This window comes from Anolis sagrei, chromosome 1, assembly GCF_037176765.1.
Source record: "Anolis sagrei isolate rAnoSag1 chromosome 1, rAnoSag1.mat, whole genome shotgun sequence".
NCBI lineage: Eukaryota > Metazoa > Chordata > Lepidosauria > Squamata > Dactyloidae > Anolis > Anolis sagrei.
In genome coordinates, this window is record NC_090021.1 from 239983146 (window position 1) to 240006171 (window position 23026).

General features: G+C 38.1%; 1 protein-coding gene across 6 annotated transcripts in view; it reads left to right on the forward strand.

Annotated features, from left to right (window-relative positions):
* LOC132771497 (USP6 N-terminal-like protein) overlaps positions 1-21978 on the forward strand; it is an 87258-nt gene extending 65280 nt beyond the window's left edge. For all 6 annotated transcript variants that reach the window (XM_060769613.2, XM_060769623.2, XM_060769604.2 and 3 more), the window contains 8 exons: positions 3426-3535; positions 6296-6344; positions 7102-7222; positions 7961-8055; positions 10182-10247; positions 10599-10698; positions 12032-12184; positions 14201-21978. In XM_060769613.2, coding sequence (XP_060625596.2) covers positions 3426-3535; positions 6296-6344; positions 7102-7222; positions 7961-8055; positions 10182-10247; positions 10599-10698; positions 12032-12184; positions 14201-15864 — 2358 coding nt within the window. In that variant the 3' untranslated portion in view covers positions 15865-21978. The remainder of the gene's footprint in view (positions 1-3425; positions 3536-6295; positions 6345-7101; positions 7223-7960; positions 8056-10181; positions 10248-10598; positions 10699-12031; positions 12185-14200) is intronic.
* Positions 21979-23026: the final 1048 nt, after the last annotated feature.

Genomic DNA, 23026 nt, shown 5'->3' on the forward strand with positions numbered 1-23026 from the left:
AACAGACAAAAAGCATTTTATACAGTAAATTAAAATGGCCCTGTAATTAGCTACATTATGTGTCAATAATTTTAATAATGACAATAATAATTTCATTTATATACCACCCTTTCCCCAAAAATGAGGTTCAAGGTAGCTAGTAACAAATCTCTAATTACAAAAAACCTTCTGCTGTGTGGATGTAATCATGTGCTATCCTTATTGCCCTAGACAGATTTTAGCCTGTTTTCAGTTGGAATCATTCTGGGTTTTCTGCCATAGTCCCTCTAGTCTGCATTTCACTTGTTTCACTGGTGCCACCTCCTTAGAGAATCAAAGGCTGATATATCTCTGCTCAATGATAGGGACTCTTAGTAACAATTATGGAATAGACATTTCCCCATTTCAGAGATTGACTAGGGCTCTGTCAAGACTGCTTGTCAAGGCATCAAGACACTCCTCAAAATTTACATCCATAAGTCTTAATGAATTACCACTTCTAACTGAAAAGTGATCTGTTTATGACTGTGGAACAGTGGCAAGCCCTGCATTCCCAGATCACCGTTGTCCTATCCTAGTCAGAAATCAAGATCTAGAATGGCCCTAGCCGCAAATTGTGATTCACATTTAATATGAGCTGGAATTTAAAATTCAAGATAGACCGAATAATTTCCACATGCTTGCTGAAGTCACTGAAGATATGAGATGAACATTTTCCAATGTATTTTGCTATGGAAAAAAAATCCCATGCCATATGTTTTTATGTGTTTAGCTAAATTTATCTGGGCTATTGTATTGTGATCAGCCACGTTAGAAGGGTTAACTGTGGGATATGAGGATTTAACAGTGACCTATTGTAGTGCCCGGGGTACAGTCTGACAAATGGACACATGTGTTTTTATTTAAAAAAAATCTCTTTTGCTTCTCAGTGAGTCACAATAACAAATAATAAAGACAAAACGTGATAAGTTATCTATGCCCACAGACACGCATTGAACATTTAGCAAAACAGAATACTCAGTTAATAACACTGAATCAGATGTTTTTCAACTTGAAATGGAACTGATTAGAGAGAGAGAGAGAGACTGAAGGCTTTGCAATTATACATCATCAAAAGAAAGTTGCATTGATGCAATATCAAATACATATTTTTAGGGATATGCCCTTAAAAAACTGCTCTTTCGAGTGCACCATTTTGAGTGGTTACATATAATGGAAGTATATGCAATTCTCTTTATTACAAATATTGTAATAAAATAATTTTACATACAAACTTTAATGTGTCTGAACATTTAAACCAAACATGCCAAACATTATTTAGAGCATTGGAATATTTTCCAATTCTTCTTTTTCTAGAAAACTTATTTCACTGCATGTCACACATAAAATGGCTGTCAGAAAATATCTTCAACATACTAGATTGGTAATAGAGTCTTCACAGAACCTTTCTCCATCTTCTCTGAATATTTCTAGTTTCTACAGTCAAGTGAGATGTGTGTAATGTTAGAAGACTGAGATAATTTCTTTCCAGGCCTGGAGAGAATATTTCATTACTGAGAATCAGTGACAATCAGTTTATCAGCATGATTTGACTTCTGAGGCCCGATCAGTCAGTTTGCTTCCCCATGAATCATAAGTGGAAGATTCTAGCTAGTTTTTTTTTTTTTAAAAAAATCAGCTCTTGAAAAATGTATAGATAACTTCTTAATATAAAGTAAGTTCATGGTCTCCATGGAAGCAACTCTCTGAGTTCCAAGTAAGGCCAATCCTAGGTCCCAGTGTTTTCCAGGAATTACTTTAACTAACAAAAAAACAAAATACAGTATTTTTTCCAAGTAAGTTGTTCGTCTTCTGCCAATCTAGCAGTTTGAAAACATGTAAATGTCAGTGCATTAATAGGTACTGCTTCGGCTGGAAGGTAACAGCACTCCATGTAGTCATGCCGGCCACATGACCTTGGAGGCATCTACGGACAAAACTGGAGATGAGCACCACCCACCAGAGTCGGACTCGACTAGATTTAATTTCAAAGTTGTTCATGAAAAGTAGAATTTATATCCTAAGGACCAGTGTTAAAGCTTGCCAATACCATTTTCAGCAGCAGACCAACTTTACGCCTTTAGGTGACACTTCAGTTAATTTTGACATGAGTAAGTACTGATCTCCAGTAGCCTCAAACATTATTACCAATTTTGTTGCTATCGATTTTACTCCTAGATGTTCTTGGTATTTGTCTCTTTACTGATGGTAAAACTAATTCACAAGAGTATGGGAAGTTAAATGAAAGAGGATCAATAATAAGGGCTTGCTCCTAAGCATAATTATTTTGACCACTGCCACTCTTTTCAGATAATGTTCCCACTTGACCAGGCCTCACAGCAGGTGATTAGAAATAAACAAAAGTCACAAGCAGTTTAACTAAGTTCCTGAGGGGTCTTCAATAAACAAGAGATTGAAAGCATAATAAGCTTTACATGGCTATAAATCCCGGAAATTGGCTTTTTGTAATCCTCTTTATCCTTAATGTCACCTGAGGCCAGCCATTAACCCTAAATGATTTAGAAGAAAGTGGAAGCCAGAGGAAGAATTTTCATAATTGAATATGAGAACATTATGGCGGTCTTTATTGCCCAGTGTTGCTGTTTAGACTTCTTTGAGAGCGAGTAAACATAGTGATATGCACTAGGGCTGGGCGGTTTCGTTTCGTTAATTTGTAATTCGTTAATAATTCGTTAATTTTTTTAATTACAAAATGATAACGAACCATTCTGGAGCAATTTTTTTAAAAAAACGAATTTTTAAATAGTTTTGTAAATGCTTCGTATTTCGTTATTGTATTCGTTTCGTTATTGTTTTGAGGTCGTTTCGTTATTATTTCCGCATGTTTCCGCATGCGGGGCAAGTTTTATGGTTGTTTTTTGTTTAATTAGTGAAAAAAAATTATAATATCACACCAACAGTCAACAACAGAGGGAGAGGGAAGCTTCAGAAGTTTTTGGAGGTTTTTTAGCGTATTTCGCGGTCGCGTCCACCATTAACGAATCGATTCGTTATTGTTTCGGAAATCGATTCGTTAATGTTTTGTAATTTTTTTCACATTTACGAAATTTCGTAAATATCGAACTTTTTAAAAGGAAAATTTTGTAATTATTTTAAATAACAAAACGCAAAAACCCCCAAAAAACGAATCGATTTTAGAAACAAATTTTTCCGTTGTTACCCAGGCCTAATATGCACACATTCCAAAAGCACCATATCTCTTGAAGGAAGCATATATTATTTCTGGTTATAGCTTATAGCAGAAAAACAATGATGGTGAGCCCAAGGAAATGCTTGCTAGGAGCCTTCTAAGTTGGTGTGGGCAGACTGTTCTATCTTCTCTAAGAATAGTTATTTCCAGATACTTTAAAGATATTTCATTCTTTAACTGATTTTGCTTAATCCAGAAAATGAAAGAACAAGCCAAGGATTTCTCATCAGAAATAAAGCAGATAGACCTGGATGTTAATAGAACTTTTCGAAACCATATCATGTTCCGGGATCGCTATGGAGTTAAGTGAGTATCTCATGTCTCTCTAAGATAGATAGCTACAGATGTGCCTATTTTATTTCATTTTATTTCTACTCCTTCACCACTGTTGTGAACTGTTGTTGAAAGCCTCCACTTTCAAGGTTCCAAAGAATCTAAAGTTCAAATATAAAATATTATGACCTGATCATTAAAGGACTGGCAGTCTTTATCAACTATTCCTCTGATCATATCAACTCTGTTCCCAGTGAGATCAGGACACCTCCATACAAACAGCTTGTGGGAGAAGAACAGGCAGAGAGGTAGTTCTTTAAGAATAGGGTGTTAATTAGGTAAGTATCTGAATATTAGATTTATATTTTAGGAAAATACAGATTTAGTCATCCCTCATCCACTATGTATATACATATACAGGTATTCTAAAATATGAGAAACCAGTATTTGTATCTACCTAGTGAATGAGGGGTGGGGGAATGTCACATGTCTAGTGCCTGCTGAATTCAAGAAGCTCTAATGTGGGAAAGAGAAAGGGAGGGAGGGGAGGCTGCAGCTTACAGTCCCCCCCCCCTTGCCCCACAAGATGTCCCAGACTCCTCCCCAGCTGTCAGCACACTGTGTGCCCTCTTAGCTGAGAAGAGAAGGGAAACTCCCCTCCTTCATTAGACTATTCTTCTTTCTGGGCTGGATGCAGGTCATAGCCAATGGATTATTCTGGCTTGCCCTCATGTTTCCAGGGCATCTGCCCTGACATGTACTACCATTGGGCAGACTGCAAGTGCAGAAATTCTGAGATGTCTGCTTTTGACTGGGGCCTTGTGTTAGTAGAGCCATACCTTCCCTGCTCCACTTTATCTTCCTTCAGGACCCCTTGAAGAGAAACTGAGCAGCACTGGACATGTGGCAAACCCCCTTTCCACAAAGTCAGAAATGGGCAGATGGCAGCAAAAAGTTAAGGTCTTTGAATTATTTAGTATTTCTGGATAAAGAAGACATAACCTCTGGGTTAAGAGGAGGAAACAAACTGTATCAAATAAATATTGCCTCATAAGCTAATGTTAGCTATCAGATATTTCCCTACATTTGAAGATTTTTGGATGTGCCTGTGCATTTATTCCAGAATATCTACATGTCCCTTGTCTTGAAAGAGTTCGTCCCTTCTCTGACATCAACTTTTTAGAATGTGAATGATGTCATTTCTGAAACTTCATTAGAAATGTTACAAAGACTCAGATCTTGTATAATCCATATTGTTACCTGCTTATATCTCTGTTTGTCAGATCCAACTGTGTGTCAAACTCCTTCTTAGTGTTTACAATCACTTCCACTAAATTGTAGGCAACTATTGATAGCATTTGTGTATGAGAGTGATATTGCTTGACTTTTAATGATTGATAAATGGCTTTCATAATGTTCTTAATGTTCCTAAATATTTGCACACATTCCTCATTTGTATGTAAATCAGTGTGTGAAAACAAATATTTCATGTTGGGTGCAAAATATTCCTTGTCTTTAAGAGTACCTTTATCATTATATGATGTTTCAGGATATTTGTATGTGCGTGATTGAGCAGATCTGTTGTATGATTGTATCATCTCTTAGTTGTGACTTGTGTATGTTAATCTATTGGGGACTCTTATTTGTCACCTTGATCTTAAAGCCAAGTGGTAAAAAATATCTAACTCCATTTAACTCATTTTGAGTGGGGATAGGTGGGGGTGAGTCTTTTCCTATTGATTGTAGACAGAGATGCCTACTTTTCATTAAAAAAGAAAAAGAATGAAGGAACTGGGAGAAAATTACATTCTTCTCTTGTAAATCCTAGAATGACTGTCACAGACATGTAAATCTGAGCTTGGCCTGTGTCACTTCAAACAGTATGAGGAGTTGGGGTTCATATACCTTCCTACTCCCTCATACAAAGCAAAACACACTTTGTGCATAAAATACTAGCCTTCCAACAAAAAGGCTAGGTTAGAATCTTTATCCATGCAAGGAATGCCTTTGTATGGCAGGAGTGTTCAGTCACATAAACTCCTAGCTGCACAGTAAAAAAAAAAAAAAAAATCAGGTTTGCCATTTATGTGAAAACCGATGTTGTGTTTGCATAGCTTCATAAATATATTTGGCATTTCTGTACATTAATTTAATTAAAGTCTTCCTACGGAATCAGGTTTAGGTTGCTAGGTTCTCCACTTGTGGGTCCCCAGGTGTTTTGGCCTACAACTCCCAGAAATCCCAGCCAGTTTACCAGCTGTTAGAATTACTGGGAGTTGAAGGCCAAAACATCTGGGGACCTGCAGGCTGAGAACCACTGTCTTAGATGAAAGAGTCTCTTTCTCATTCTGCCTCCCTTGTCCCCCATCCACAACCTTCTGCAAGACATTATTAGCTGAACATTATTTCATCCTTAACCATCATGGTGGTTCCACAATATGCCAGTCCTCTACGTGTTTAGAACATAATGTAGTTCAGCAGATACAGTGGAGGGCAAAAATTGGCAGACTACAGCAACATCATGATGGAGATTGGAGAGAATTTGTGGCAGTTCAGGTGCTGCTTTTTGTTAAAACACCTGTAGGGGAATCATACCCATGTCTGAATGTCAGTAACCTAATGTTTAGAGCAATTGTTCTTGTGCTGTTTCCTATTTGCTCTATAATTGCAATAGCTTTCTTTAAAAAATACTTCAGATACAAGATAATTGGAATGACATACAAAATAGTTGGAACTGTGGCATTGGAATATTCCTCAAGGACGTGCTTACTGTCATCTTTTCTTCTTGTGCAGGCAGCAAGCTTTGTTTCACGTCTTGTCAGCTTATTCTGTTTACAACACGGTAAGAACTTAAGAGAGTCATTTGGAAACTGGAAAGTTCTGAAAGTTAGTTGTTATTTGGCAACAAAATTGTAGTTTAGCTTCAAAAAAGATTTTAGTTCTAAACTGACAGCATGTGCTTTCAAGGAGGCAGTATAATATGCTGAAAACCAATTTAACTTAGCTCAGATAAAACAAATGCACAATCTTTTTTTCTTCTGAAGTGCCCAATTCCATCCTTCTTGCTGCTTCTGCAAAAATCTCTACCCTTGATTTCCTGTTTTACGTGTAGGTACATATGAGCCTTCTTGCAGGCATGCTTTCTGACTAAATTCTCTGTGACTCTTTCCTACCCCCAGATTGCAAATATTGGTTAGTTCTCCTTGTGACCTCTTTTGCCTCATTCAATGGTAGCTTCACGGCTCAGGACTCCAATTTTTTACAGCCAGTTAACTCATTTCTAGCCAAAGGGCATAGAGGAGAAAATATGCTTAAATTAGCTACAAAATTTGCTGTTTCCACGTGCCAGCAGGAAGAGGATTAAGTCAGATAATCCAAGAATAGGAAGATTCACATTACCAGTATTTTAAAGAAACCATTGTCTTTTCTTCTGAATTTCCTATCCACCAAGAATATAAAATAACATCTGTGTAGATAATATCATTCTCTTATTACATTGTCCCCTTCAGGAAAACTTGTATGTTGTGCTTTCTTTGCATAGTCTACTTTACTCTGATGCTGATTTGTGTAATGTGTTTCTTCATCCTTGAATCCTCCAGGAAGTGAGTTACTGCCAGGGAATGAGTCAGATTGCAGCCATCCTGCTGATGTATTTAAATGAGGAGGATGCCTTTTGGGCCCTGGCCCAACTGCTTACCAATCAAAGACATGCAATGCATGGTAAGACTTTCTGAAAAACACTCACCCTTCTTTCCCATTATTTTGTTTTCTGTAGTTAGCATTTTTGTATCCTATATAACCCAGATAGTTTAACTGAGGGTCTCAGACATTTATTTTAGGAATCCTATTTCCTATGTGTATCTTAAACTCCTCATGTCATACACATGCACATATATACATACAACACAATATATGTGCATATGTGTATGTGTGTGTGTTCTGTCTGTCTCTCAACTATGATGTGCAGAAGAGAAGTTTTTTGATGGAATCAAAAGGCTCTTTGAGAAATGGAGAAAGTTAAAATGTGACCACTTTAAAGTATAATTTATCATGCTACAGTGTTAAGAAGCTGTGGAGATTAATAATATCTGTACAGACTTTCTGTTGAAAAAGAAGGATGGATCTATCTATCTTTCTAAAATATAAGCAATTGTTAATCACAGTTTAAAAGACCACTGGACAGCCATCAAAAACCTTGGGTTAAAAGGAACCATTTAATGTGATGATGGTGCCTAGTGCCACACTGCAGGGAGAATTCTGCTGTTATATGTATATCCTGGATGAGACAAGCCCGAGCCATGCACACACACACCCAACACTTTGTTGGGTACTATTAAAACTGAGGTCTTAGAGAATGGAAGCCTCCATATGTTACCCTCATTAAATATTGTGCTGCTTAGCTTTTCTTTTAACGCTTTCAGGCTGTTTTTAGCTGTTGGTTTGTTTTTCCCTTCTAAGGGTTTTTCATTCCTGGATTCCCAAAGCTGCAGAGATTCCAAGCCCATCATGAGGCAATCTTAAATAAACTTTTTCCAAAGCTGAAGAAGCACATGGTAATATTTCCTGTTGTTACATGAGCATTTGTTATTTACAGTTAATTTTGAATGACTTTTATCTTATCATGCATTAAAAAATAAAAACAAAAACTTGGCCATGTACCCTTGTAGTTCTTTCATTTCTTTAGTCAGTAAAAAAGATAGCATTTATCTAAATTATTTCACAGTTGTGGTTGGAAAGACTGGTATTTATTTATCATATCAGAAGTGAATTGAAGGTACAGTTATAATGCATTTTTTGGCTTTCTACCAAATGTCCTTTGACCAGTAGCTGGCCACTTGGAGTGTCTTTGGTCTTGCTGTAAGAAGGTCCTCCATTGTGCATGTGGCAGGGCTCAGGTTGCATTGTAATAGGTGGTCTATGGTTTGCTTTTCTCCACACTTGTATGTCGTGGACTCCACTTTGTGGAAAGACTGGTTAAATATATTTAAAACCATAAGAATATTAAGGGAAAGCAGAAGCAGATATTTATTTCAAGTTAATGTGAGATGATTTATTTTAGTTACTGATGAGTCATTGCTACTACATGCGAACTGTAGCATCTGCATGGTAATATATCTCCGATAGCTTACTAAAAGATACCACTTTTTAACATCCTGTGTGGTTGAATTTATTTTCAGTTTCAGTTATGCCATGATTGTACTTGTGACAAACTGCAGTAAATCCAAATAGATTTGAACTACTATTTTGCTATATATTGGCACCAAACTTTATATTATATAAAAGGAAAATGATCTTGTCATCATTATCACTTATAGCACCCCCACCTGCAAGTTTGCAACCCAGCTTACTTCAGTTGCTGTCACTTTTCTAGAAAAATAACAAATTGGACAGAGATGCCTGATAACCTAAAAAACCTTTAACTCAGGAGGGATATGTATTTGGGGCTTTTATAGAGGTAGCATTTCAGTTTAATGTCTTAAAAATAGTTACTTTGATGCCGTACAGAAATATCCTGTTGATGTTGACTGAAAAGAGACAGTGTGGTATAGTAGTTTGAGCATTGGACCATGACTCTGGAGACCAGGGTTTAAAAGCCAACCCAGCTATGGAAACCCACTGGGTGACCTTGAGCAGGTCACACTTTCTCAACCTGAGAGGAAGTCAAAGGCACCCTCCTATGAACAAATCTTGCCAAGAAAACCTCCCTGATAAGATTACCGTAATTTGGAAAAACATGAAGGCACACAGCAACAACAAATTGATTGAAAACTCCAGTTTGGAACACTAGATATTTCTCCTTCAGGTTGCCAGTTTGATAACAGACAGATTAGTCATTATAGTATATTTCCTTTTCTAAGAATTCCATTAGACAGGTGCAGAAGGGATAGCAGATTCCTACCTGTTGTTGTAAAACATGTATTCATATTTTGGCCATCTCATAGGATTCTCTAGCAACTGATCAGAGAGCGCTTGAAGGGCTTTTCCAGATATGTTCTGGGAGGACAAAATATACTGGTTATTTTGAGATAAATATTTACTTTCCAATCTTCTATATAAATAAAAATGTAATGTTCCTTTTTGGGATTAACATAACTCAAAAACCACTGGATGAATCGACACCAAATTTGGACACATTACACCTATCAGGCCAACGAGTGACCATCACTCATAAAACACTGAGAAACACAGCAGAAAACACTTTAAACGCCAAAAATTAAAAATACATTACAACATATGCACAAAACCACATATATATACGCAAACATACATATATACACATGTACACAAATATATATAAACTCAAACAAAACACATATACACAGACTGGCTGACAGCAATGCGTGGCAGGGGTCGACTAGTTTGAAATAAAATGCCACAAATTTGCAAATGTTTGCAGCATTATAACATATGAAAAGAAAAAAGGGACAACACATTGGTTATCCAAGAGGAAATAAACATAAATGATAGCTTAGAATATGTAATTGGCAAGGATATATTTTTTTCCTTCAGCAGTAAATTTATTTTCGGGAAGATCAAGCAAAACATGGCATAATTTTTCATATGTTTGGGAATATAAGAATGTTTCAAGAACATAAATCACAATGTTTAGTATTCAAACAATTTTGCTTGTAAGCATCCTGTTATTTGCCCATTAAAATGAATATTTTCTCTTCCTCAGGACAAAGAACAGATGTCTACAGGGATTTATACAACAAAGTGGTTTCTCCAATGCTTCATTGATCGGGTATGAAGAACTTCAGCACCCTACAAAATCTTTACTCGTGCTATTTACTTGGAGCTATTCACAATACATATATTTTTTCTTCTTCTTGCATGTATTTTTATGATGTGGGATTAGAGTAAGGTTTGAATGAAAAACAAAGAGAATTATAATGTATGGAATTTGGGGTTGGACTGATCTGCTTGTAACAGCACTGCACCAGCATATTGGCCTGCTGGATACAGAAAGATACACAGAGCATTTAGCTTTGGCTTTAGCCTAAAATACACACTTGTTGATATGTTGATTCTGAGCATATGTATTATGATTTCTGTGCAAGTTCATCACATCTTATTTTGTTAACATTATAAACAGACCCCCTTTACTCTAACACTGCGGCTGTGGGATATCTACATCCTGGAAGGAGAGAGAGTGCTGACAGCCATGGCATACACCATTCTCAAACTGCATAAAAGTAAGATGTTTGCTTGACATGTTTGGTTTGGATGAAGCTGGCACCTTGGAAAGAGAGATATAGTAAGAGAAACTGATTTGAAAGGCAGCATTCCTCCAAAGGCCCAGAAGACTTTGCACTTATTTCTTTTGGCCAGGATTAAAATAGAAATTAATTATGTTGTATTATGCATTTAAGTGTTTGACCTTGTTTACCAATGTTGCAGGCAGCATAACTGGTTTTTCTATGAGAAGAGATCTTACAGCGGTCTTTGAAATGCCACATAGTAGTGCATCTCCTAAGCGTCTGTGAAACCACAGTGAAAGCTATTGGGAAAATATTTGTGTGTAATTCAGCACTCTTTGAACTTACAGGAAAGTCTTTCCTTGCACAATCAAACAAGCCAAACTGGATTTGATTACCAAATATTAAGCAACTTGGGAGTTGAATCTAGTATCATCCATGTATTTGCTTTCAAATACATTCTTCATCTGCTCATAAAGACACAAATTGGCATAACCATACCTTTTTGAAAAAATCCTCTGAATGAGCTCTAATTTGGATGGAATTCACTTGTGTCTAGACATTCAATAAAGGTTACCAGATGGTCTAAGAGAGCTGCTGTTTTGCACAGTGTGGGGTGGCCTTAAGCTTTATATTCTTAACAGCAAAACAAATTAAAAATAACTTGGTTTACTTAAATACATTTAGAAAAGTGAATAATTATCCTGAGGCCTATGTGGGATACACTATAATAATTTTGTTTAAAGATGTCTCTTTGTGATAGGATATATATTTTTTTCCTTTTGGAGTTTGAGGCAGAATAGAAACGTGGAAGGGAATATGAAGATGTTTATCTGATAGATGCCAGAATTCGTTGGCTACCTTACAATGCTTTTTAAAGTTCTGATCAGTACTATCCATTATCTAAACCAGAACACAGCCTTTGGATTATGTAGTTCTTTGTGATCTTAAAAATAAAATGTAGTTTTACTCCCTCTAGAGGTGTAATGTCTGAACAATTTTACATATAACTTCAAACATCAGTGAATCAGCCCTTTTTATAATACATGTACAAGAGATTCTAGTAAGTATTTATACCACAGATTAAGTTATAAACCAGTAAAAATGCTTTCTAGGCTGGATATTATAACATTAATTTGAGAGAGAACCCTGTGTAAAGAAAAGAATGTCTGACCACAAGAGCATACATGAGCCTTGCTTTTTGGAGATTTCACCCTTTATTCTCTGCAGCAATAGTCAGTAGTTCGTTCTGATCAGCATCATATATTAGAAGCTGAATCAAAACCATCAGGCCGTTTTTGTTTTGCTGATATTTTAACTGCTTATTTAGAGCGCTTATTGAAAATGTCCCTGGAAGATCTACGGGAATTCCTTCAGGAAAAAATTGCTACTTCTTTGCAATTTGAAGATGATATTATAATAGAGCAATTGCAAGCATCCATGGCTGAACTGCGTAAAATGAAATTTGATCTTCCTCCTCCAGGTAAGCAGAAGTAGAACAGCTGTGTATTTTTATACAATCTCCCATTTAACCAAGCTTTAACTCGTTTCTCTATGCGAAAAGTCCAAGTTCACTTGAGAAAGTGTCTCCAAGTACACTTGAGAAAGTTCACTTTCTGAAAGTCTAGTACTAAATGTATCAGCAGTTTTTGAAGCAGCTTCATATGTTCCTAAGGGAATATTATTTAGCGGTTCACAGTAATTGAAAGAATAACAGGAAAAACACCAATAACCAATAAAATGATTTATAATATTATAAGGCAGTGGTAATATGTTGGCAAAAATTTAAAAAAAATACCTTGGAAGTTAAGAGTCAGTGGAGATACAATTGTTTGTCTGGTATTTAGAAAGTATTGAAGTTGGTATTCCCTTAGGGCAGTGGTTCTCAACCTGTGGGTCCCCAGGTGTTTTGGCCTACAACTCCCAAAAATCCCAGCCAGTTTACCAGCTGATAGGACTTCTGGGAGTTGGAAGGCCAAAACATCAGCGGACCCTCAGGTTGAGAACCACTGCCTTAGGGAGAGGATTTCAGTAGCAGATAGTCTGGATGAGCTTGCCTATGTTAGAAGCTTTATGAACTACAGCGTTTCATGATTTGTTCATGATTATTGTGTTTTTTGTGGGTGGTAAAACATAATGGGCTTCAGCAAAGATTTGTGGTGCTGTGTTATTTGGATGGTATGCAATTATCTGGAAGTATATGGCTTCTCATGAGACAACTAGGAATGGTATTTCTATGGGAAGCATGGGAATTCTGGCATGCTCATTGTTATTGCAGTGTAATTTTGGAAAGCTAAGTCTATGTTTATGCTGTGGACATAAGAAAAGCATAGCAGAATCACTCAGTTGTTATTCCATCTACTCTAATGTGTTGGTCCACCAGATGATTCTGGGAAACCCACAAGCAAGGCATGGAAACAGCCCACCCTTCCAGCTTTTGCTTCTCCAGCAGCTGATGCTCTATAATAAGCTCCCTCAAGCCTTGGAGAGTCCATGTAGAAATCATTGCTAATATTCTTACTGTCTACAAATTTGCCAAGTCTCATTTCCAAAGCCATTTAAACAAGTGACCTGCCTCTTGTCTTGTGACTGAATTGCATTGCACAAAGTCAGTTTCTTTTTGTCTGTCCTGAGTCTGCTGTCAGTTGTTGTCATTGGGTGACCTTGAATTCTTGTGGGAGAAAAACGCCCCTCTATCCATTCTGTCAACATTAGGGTAAAGTTTACAAATCCCTTGGCATTTCTCTCTTTAGCCTTCTTTCTTTGTCAATTAACACCCTTGAATGTTATATCCTTTCTTCAACATGCTGCACAATAAGTCCATTTCCAGATTGAAATATTCACATGTAATACTGAGAGAATAGGCAACTGTGTTAGAATCAGAGCATTGGTTCATCTGGACTACCACAGGTAGTGGTAGTCCAGGGCTTCAGGAAGCATTCTTTGCAAGCTTTAGCTACAGGCCATGGTGTTACGTGGTGATATCGCATCTAAAAACTAACAGGGCCTGAGTCTGCTTAGCTCCTGAAATTGGGGGAAAAAACCTTTAGTGTGCTCAGAATGGTATTGTGGGACACAAAAATGATATTTGATCCAGACTTGTGCGTTTTGCAGCTTTACATGTTATATAGATAGCAACTATTTTCAAAAGTCTATTATGTGTTTCACTGTGTAGGTTTTGATTTTGAATTACAGAAATAAGAATTAGAGTCATGATTTTTAAAGACCACAAGTATTGGAAACATATGCATTAGTTTGGGAAAATATTGTTAAGGTTGAGTGTGGAATTTCGTTTGTGCAATATGTTCCTCCCCTAAAAGAAGGTGATTGTTCTTTCACAGGTTTCTGATACCACTGCCCTGCTGCTCTTTCAGTGACTTTTGTCACCTGGTCACTTCCTAAAATAAAACCTATCATAGTTTGGGTCCCTTTCATCTGCCGATTATGATTATACTTGTGTTCACAACTAGAAGCTAATGAATGCCATTTCTTGTTACAGCAAAATCTGAAGAATTTCCCAAGAAAGTCCTGGGGCTGGAACTCTCTCTAAATCTGGTGTCAATGAAGCCAAGTGTTGCAGCTAATGGACAGCAAAAGGATGTCAATGATCTCAGCCAGGACAAAGATGCTCTGATACAACTTTCTCCAGATAAAAATCTTTCTCATCTGAATGAAACTATTGGCAATTCAAATATTAGAAAAGAGGAGACCCCTGACCTTTCACAACCTAATGGTCTTCCCTTGGAAGCTGAAGAAGCAGTCGTGCATAATGATCCATTCCAGAATAATGAATCAAGCCCAAAGTTTGAAATGGAGGAGAAAAAAGAAGAAGAAAATGCCAATAGAATCCCATCAGAGAATAATCTGGTAGTGCTGAATGAGATTCATGTCCCTGAAAAAAACCAGGATGAGCCTATGGCCACTAATGAAACTGATTCTTTAGAGAGCAGCAGCACAGAGAGAGGTAGTTTACAGAAAAATAATCCCTGTTTTTCTATAGATGATAGCAACCCTGTTTCCCAAGTGCAGACAGGACACCTGTCAGTTGACAGCTCTCTGTGGGAATCATCCTTACAGAGTCAGACTGCAGAAGCAGATCTTTCTGCCAGCCACAATAGTATAATTTCATTGTCAGGGTCAGAGTCACCACATCAAGTGCCATTGCTTCCCTCCGTCGAAGAGCAAAGTGCCATAGAATCACCATTGTCTGTGCAAAATGCAACAGCACTTCAGCATGAAAGTAATACTTGCGCTTCTGAGGATTTATTATGTGAACATACTGTACTGCTTCCAGATCATACGGCCCACCCCGCAAGTATAGAACCCTCTTTTATTCCAGAGCACAGCCTGTCCACAGCATGTGATTTGCCAGAAGCCGTGGCAGCTCCATGTGCAGTTGGACATTCTGTTCTCCTTTTCTCATTTGAGGATGAACAACGGCGACCTTCTGATGCATCTCAGTACGATAACCTGTCTGGGGGTGAATATGAAGACAATAACTGTTCAGTACATGTTCACAGTTCTGATAGACCGGCAGTGCCAATACCACAGGATGAGCTCTCTACTCCAGCTTTAAAGTGTACAATCCCCAGGTCTGCATCTGTTGGGGAAATAGAAAATCTCCAGGAACGTATTTGGGAAATGGTAGATTTGGAACACCAGCCAAAAGGAGTTAACCAAGCCTTCACGATGCTGTCTCATTGTAAGAGTCTGACTGGTGGAGGCAGTGTGCCACTTTTATTGGAGCTAGATTCTGATGCCGGGAGGCTGTCAGAAGCTTTCCATGGTCGCCCCACTTCATCCCCAATGCTACAAGAACCACACAGCCCTTTCAGAATAGTAAAAACTACCACCCCTCTTCATTTAGCTCATGCTACGGAGCAAGGCTTCATGAGCGAAAAGCATGTGGCCTTGCCTTTGCTTGAGACCAGCTACCATGATGCAGCAGACAGTGACAAACTTGCTCTTGCATTCATGGATACTGCAGAGGATGGGACTGCCCAGGACTGTGTTCAGAAGTCACAAAATGATCTGGGTGGCTTACCTGCCCTTCAAAGGCCAAAACCAAAAGTGCCACCAAAGATTTTCAAAACTCATTCAGATAACAGTTTCTCTCCAGGCTGCCCTCCCATGGTACAGATGACCAAATCAGTCACATTCTAATAGAGTTGAGGAAGCGCTGATTAAAGGTACAGGGTGGTTGTTCATAAGAAATGGGAAAAGCACAGCCTAATGGAAGACTAGGGAGCCAGTCCCATAGCTACTCATGCTGTGTCCAAGAATTTTGAATGCAGGTCAGTCTTTAAGAGACAATGCCTATGGACGGATTCTCTAAACTTGGCTTCTCATCTTCAAACATATCCCAAAGTGCTTTTGAATCATGTTTTTCATATTGCCTTCCTCACAACTGGGTTGATATATAACATGTTTAATCTGTTGAAACCATTTGCACTGTTTCCTTCAGATACTTCGAACTAAAAAATTAAGTTGAATGTTTAAACAGTGGTGAGATAGAGGGAGGGGTTTGAGGAAGCAAGTGACTACTCAGCTGCAAATTTAGGACAGTAGCACATTTTTCAGTAGCAATACTTGTTTCTGTTTCTGTCTGACACCCAACGTAGTCTTCTAAAAGAGGTTGTGGGTGATTTGTGTAAGGAAAGTTGACTTTCATAGCATCTATGCAATATCTATGCACACATTATTGATGTGTGTGTTCTCATGCATCAAAACCAGGCAATTCAGCATGCCTGTTCATAGTTGTTTTGCTCCCTTATTTGTTTGCACTGATGAGGTTTCTCAAAGATTAGTAAAGTATTCCATACAGCGGGTTTTCTGTTCTACTCAGCCATGTAATAATCTATATAGGAAGCAAGGACAACTTCTGAGGAAAGCCAACATGGCAGTCTAGATTGCATTTACTGAATTGTTTGCATGTCTGTTCATGCACCTGGACCCTTTATGTACTTTAGGAGGGATGGCAATAGTAGGTAGAAGAACTGTAGCAAGATCTCTGTACCCATTGTTTTTTCTTGTGCAGATTCCGAGAGAGAGAGCTGGCTCAGAAGGTTTGTGTAATTGGGGTGGGGGTGGGGGGGGGGTTGTGTAGTACTATAGGAACTAGAATTCTCCTGGCTCTTACAGGATGTAACTGCAGGAGTACCATGGGACCAACCATGTGCAGTCTAGCCTCATGAGAAGTGTCATGCGAAAGTCATCTACACTCCCATCTTTGCATGTTTATATGCAAAGTTTGTCCAGGTTAGTCCCATTGAGTATGCATAGGATTGCTTTCCTAGCAACTTGTTGATTTTGCATACTTTTCTGTTTGCTAGCAAAGTGTACAGGGCTCAAGGCAGAAATCATTGCTTTAGAAGGTAGCCTTTAGAAGGTAGGATATACATTTTTCTTTATAATGGAAGTATTACTAAAAACTGAACTTTAAAAAGAAAGTTATTTAAGACATGGTTTTACAACTATACATTTATTGCCCAGCAGAAAAGAAGCAAGCTCTTCTCAAATTCTCAAGTTTAAATTGTTATACTGAAATGTATGCAGAGCTGTATCCATCACTGTTTGCACCCCAACTTCTTAAGAGATTGCTTTTCCCTGTATGAAAAGAAATGCCTCCCTGTTTTGAAATCAAGGAATGACCAAAAAGACAAAGATGCACCCACTCAATGGATTGCCATTTTCTAGTACATTGCTGTAGAAGTTAAATTCAAATGGCAGTATATAACATCCAGTTTAAGATCCTCTTTATGTTTCCAGAGATACTCTGCTTGGGTGTAGTATCAGGGACATGGAATCCGTCTTCTTTTCTCAATCTAGTTTTTGTTGTTGTTTCCTTTGGAAATTAGTTAATCTTTCCTTCACAGGAGTGATTTGAAGGCAAATCAGTAGCAAGATCTTGAAGTTTTCTAGAATCACTGAGTAAAATGGTTGCTAATTTGGAGTGGCTCTAACACCCTACAAGGAAAGACAAAAACTCCTTCATTAATGGAGTTTTACATGTTACTTTCCTAGATGTTGCACGGCTGATGAAAAATGAATGTGTCTGTGTATGTATCAGACCCATTAGGTTAAGATCAGTATAAATTGGAGTATTCTTTTGCTCATTGCTTCTACATCACAAAGAGACATACTGAAAAATGAATGAAATCAAATTGAGATTTTCATGAACTCACACAAAACTGGCTGTTTGGTTAGTTCATACTGTACTGAATAGGAGTAGCCTGGCCTATCAATTCCTTTTTCTATTTGCATCTCCCTTATCTGTCTAACAAGGTGGGATCAGGTGCTCATAGCTATTAAGATAATTCTATAATGCTTCCTGTTAAAGACGCTCATTGAGAGCCATTTCACAGATGTCAAATGCACATCCCAGTAAACACCAACATGCCTTGAACCTGTGATGCACATTTGCTCATTACAAGGAAAGCTGGTGGACAAGACAGGCTCTAAGCAATTGTAGCAGGTGATCCATGAGATAAGAATCCCAGGTCCTTGCTAAGTTTTAGTGTGTTCCATAGCATAATTTTGAGTAGTAGGGGAAAATGTGTAACTTTCCAGCTCTTCTTGGGCTCAAATTGCCACCAACACCAGTCAGCATTTCCAGTTGTGAGGGATGAAGGCACTTGTAGACTCCGAAGTGAAGAGCCACATGTTCTACAGCCTTTCTTTAAACCAAGTTGCACTGAAGAATTTTGACTGGATTTGCTCAACTTTTAAAATTTGCTCCACTTGATGTGAGATTGTCAGATAATGTTGTGAACAGAACTGTAATTTGGAGGAGGAAGTTAAACTTTCAGATTATTATTTTTCAGTTAATGCATTTATTTATTCAGTTGTCTCGTTTTTCTATTCAACAAAGGTGGCAATCCCAGCTTTATCTTTTTGTAGATTATTGATCAAATTCTTTCCCTTAAGTCCATGTTTGCCAGCTATTTGTTTTTTAGTATCTTAGTCCTATTACTAGGGGCATTCACATTAGTGGGCAGTAAGAAATCAGTTCTGTATTTTGGAGCTATATCTGGACATGTATACATCTCCCCCACCCCTCTCTTTTGCCATTGTCCCAATGCAGTGTCTGTTATCATAATCCAGTGACATTAGAGTGAATTTTTGGGCTTTCTTATTATCCTTTCTTTATCTTTCCCACTCCACCTCCAAGTGCTGTACCCCCTGAAACCTTACAGCAAAGAAAGCAGGATGATCTCCATTCAACATGTTGGGGGAAGGAATATGTGGTTCTATTCTTCCCTGGCTGTTTTTTAAAAATTGTGTTGCACACTTCTAGGGTTGCAAGGGAACATTTGTCCAATGTAGGAAATTGAGGCAATGTTTTAAAAAACCTCTTGCATCACTACCACCATTCATACCACAGTTCCTATCTGCCACATTAATTGCATCATGTTCCATATTACTTGCCTTAACTAACCATCAATAAATAAAAAAAATAAGATGTCATTTGATAAAATATAAAGTGCTCCTTTGCATGGAAATATTAGTATCCTGCAAATGAAAATGCACACACTGGGCATGTATTGCTAAATAAGCTGATTGTGTTTCTAAGTTTAAATTTTCAAGTTTTTGTTTGAAGAAGATAGCGCTAAAATTTAACTTTGATTTCAGGCTAAAAGAATGGTTAAATAACCCTTTTTGGCTGGATTTGTTCTGAGATTCTGCTCTATGTAGGATTTACTAGTCGGTTGTCTCTATACAGTAACAAAATAGTAATATGCAGGATCCCATAGTGGGACTAGTAGACCTCTGGTATTAACTCAAAACACTCTGAAAAGGTGGCAGGTTCCAGAGCAAGAACAGGCTTCATATTTCTTCCCCAAGACATGCCCTTCCCTCTGTAATGTTGGTTAAGCCAAGAATATGAGCTTTCCTGGAGACAGACTTTCAAAGGTACAACCAGTTTTAACCACATAAATAGCTACAGGGAAAGCCCTTAGTTCTACTGGAAGTAAGGTAAATGCCATCTAGGGCAGAGCTGCTATTTTCTGATGCGGTGGGTAGGGAGGCTGTGCCAGGGAATGGCCACAAATTTGTGCTATTGGTTACTGTTGTTTCTCTTCTGATGATACAAGATGCCCGTGCATTTGTTCATGTTTTATTGTTGTGTGCTTTCAAGTAATTTCCATCTCATGGCAACCCTAAGGTGAACATATCATGGGAGTTTCTTGGCATGCCTTGTTCAGAGGGGATTTGCCATCACCTTCCTCTAGGACTAAAAGAGTGTGATATGCCTAGGGGCATCCAATGGGTTCCCATGGTTGAGTGGGGATTAGAACCCTTGTCTCTTGGAATCCTAATCCAGCACTCAAAAAACACTGTACCATGCTGGCTCTTTTTGTAGGTGAAACTGTTATTTACATTAGGATGTAAAATGTAGCTTTAACTAATAGGATTAAATCATGCTGCATACTGCATTATGAAAAAGAATTCAGGTAGCAGTTCTCTGGTTGCAAGTAAAACCTTACATGAAATAAGGGCTAGTGTTAAATAATGTTTAAGATGTGCCATTTTTTGTGAGACAACTACCAAAGTAAAATCTGGCCATCTAGGTTTTCCCATAGTGTCTCCCAAAGATACACTCTCCAATGTTGTTGCATGCAGCATTCTCTGGTGTGTGAAACACACTCAAAAGGGAAGCAAATTCAAGCCATTTTTAATTTTTTTTCCTGCATCATATGTTTGCATTCATTGCATACTTTTAATTTCATTGGGGGAATCTGTTTCAAGTCCGCAAAAAGAACCAAAACCCCCTGCTCCAGCTTTTTCAAACTTCAATTTGGAAGTTGCTGCTGCAAGTGGGCAGATGACTCCGAGGCTTGCTTCTTCCTCTGCTTCCTTCCAGTCTCTAATCCAACCAGCATATGCCACTATCATAGAACTATGATCAAAGTGAGAGAGTGCAAGCAATGGGATGTAGGCCTTTGTGGTATATGTACCTCAATGTGATATAACAGGTAGATAGGAAGCTTTAATTTTTCTTCTTACCCTCGCAAATATTCTAATGAAAATATCTGTGCACCAGAGAACTAGAAAATTCAAGCTGAAATGCCAGTAGAGTAAAAAGTAGGCTAGACAGGGACAAAAAGAAACACTGATAATGTAGGAGCTAGCAGGGTATATTTTACATGAAAAAGGTGTACTCTTTTAAATGAAGGCATTTCATTAAAACAGAGCTTTAAAAATATGTGTCAGACTACAATTCCCAGGGCCCTACAACCAGCATGGCCACTAGGCTTTGCCAGTGAGGGAATCTGGAAATTGAGGCCAAGAAGTCATTTTTCCAAAATATGTAATAAAATGACTATATTTTTTTTAAAAAACACTCCTTTTTTGGGAGAGAACCCTTATGTTCAGTGTGGTGGCATCATGAGAGAGCACACACAATGTAAACTAGAATGCCACATGGAGGAAGGTACTTATATTTCATCAAGTATCTACTGTTGGCTCTATTTCTCAAAGCACTTAATAAGGTACAGTTCTTTCCATGCTAGAATTCCTTTAACTCCAAGTTTAGTCCTGATGAGGTGTGGCATTCTTTCTGTTGCCATTATTATCCATTTGTGTTTACCATCTTTTGTCCTGTGAGCAATCTTACCAATAATTAAAAGAGGAAAGAGTACATGCTTAGCCTTGAAATAATTTTAAGACTGGAATTTTCACTGCCAGAAACTTCAATCCTTCAAGTAAAGCAGGCAAAGAACTTCACTTGTCCTTCAGCAGATAATGACAAATGATATTTATAAGATTCCTGTGTAGCAGGAAGCAGCCAGTATTACTTTAGGAACTCAGGAAAATCTCTCTCCCATCTAATCCTCGAATGGGGGGTGTGAGGCAGAGATGTATTTAGTTTTTAAGTTACATGTGTTAGGAGTTGGATCAGATCCAACGCTTTGAGCAGAAACAGTGCAACCACAGGGTGGAAATTCAGCATTGGAGTTCTGGAAACTCTCCCATTGTTGTAACATGTTATCTCTGCAGTTCAGTAGATTGGTTTTTATTGTGCACTTTGATAGCTCTGCAGCCATTATCTCTTTTTTAATTTCACATTTTGATGCTATTATTGTTTACACTTTGGTCAGCTTCCTTTATAACTTTGTGTATTGTATTATTGCTTTTATACATTTTATGTATATGTGTGGAGTGGGGAAAGAAGTATGGAGTGCAAAACAAACCATGTACTTTAAAAAATTCTGATCCAAAAGGATTGTACAAAAGTGTTCAAATGCTGTTACAATAAGTTAAATTTTAGCAAAAGTGGCTGCAAATGTTATTTGAGACACAGGGTTTTTTCCTAAGTTGTTTGCTTGTTTTTTTTCCTGTCCTGGGACTGAAGTGGGCTAAAAGCATGACACATTGCTACAAGTCTCTTCTAACACTTGAGTAGGGGACACAAGATGGTACATCCTCATGCCATTGTGGAATTTGGGTATTTGCAGAGTTTGGTTATATGGCAGAACCAAGACTTAGAAAGCTGGGCTGAGATCCTACCTCCATGCAACAATGATATAATACTCTACCTGTGCAGTTAGATTGGGCTGTTGCTTCACCCCCATATGGAGTGATGGATGAAAGCTTCATAGCAATTTCATGCCCAAGGGATGGTATGCAGTGCCATGGTAAGCATGCAGTGGAACCTCTGCTGGATGGAAACAGTGGCAGCCTTCCCAGACTTCCAGAATGAACGTTGCATCCAGAAAAAAAGACAGTTTCCCCTCTTTCTGCTTGGTTATCCTTTCACAGCCACTACTCCCCGCCTTTTTTAAAAAAAAGCTGGCTGCAGAAGGAGGTATTCTGCAATGTGGTATTTCATATTTCTTGCACAAAAAATGGTTTAATGCATACATCACCCAGGTCATACACGCATATCCACCAAGAGGGTTCCGGCCATGAAAATGAGGTGAAATCTTCTGAACATGGACACAGACAGCAAAAAGAAATTACAGAGGTGTTAACCTTTCCCTAGGCTATCCAAAATTTTAAAAATGGGCAGAGTTGCACTTTAAAATGTACCTGTTCTGATTTACAAACATACTCAACTTAAGAACAAACCAATGTAACCTATTTTGTTCATCACTTGGAGACTGCCTGTACAGGCAAGTGTTCTGCAGGAGGGCAACTTGGACTTTTGCATGCAATTTACCTTGTGTTAACCTCTGATTCATAGTGAAGCAGCTGGTAGTGGCCGAATCTCTGCGCCCGGGTTGATCAAACTATGCAACCTGGAGGAGGGCCTACAATTCCTCACATTCCTTATCTATGGTGGCGCCACCTTTAATCCACCAACTTTGCCCCCTACTTCTCT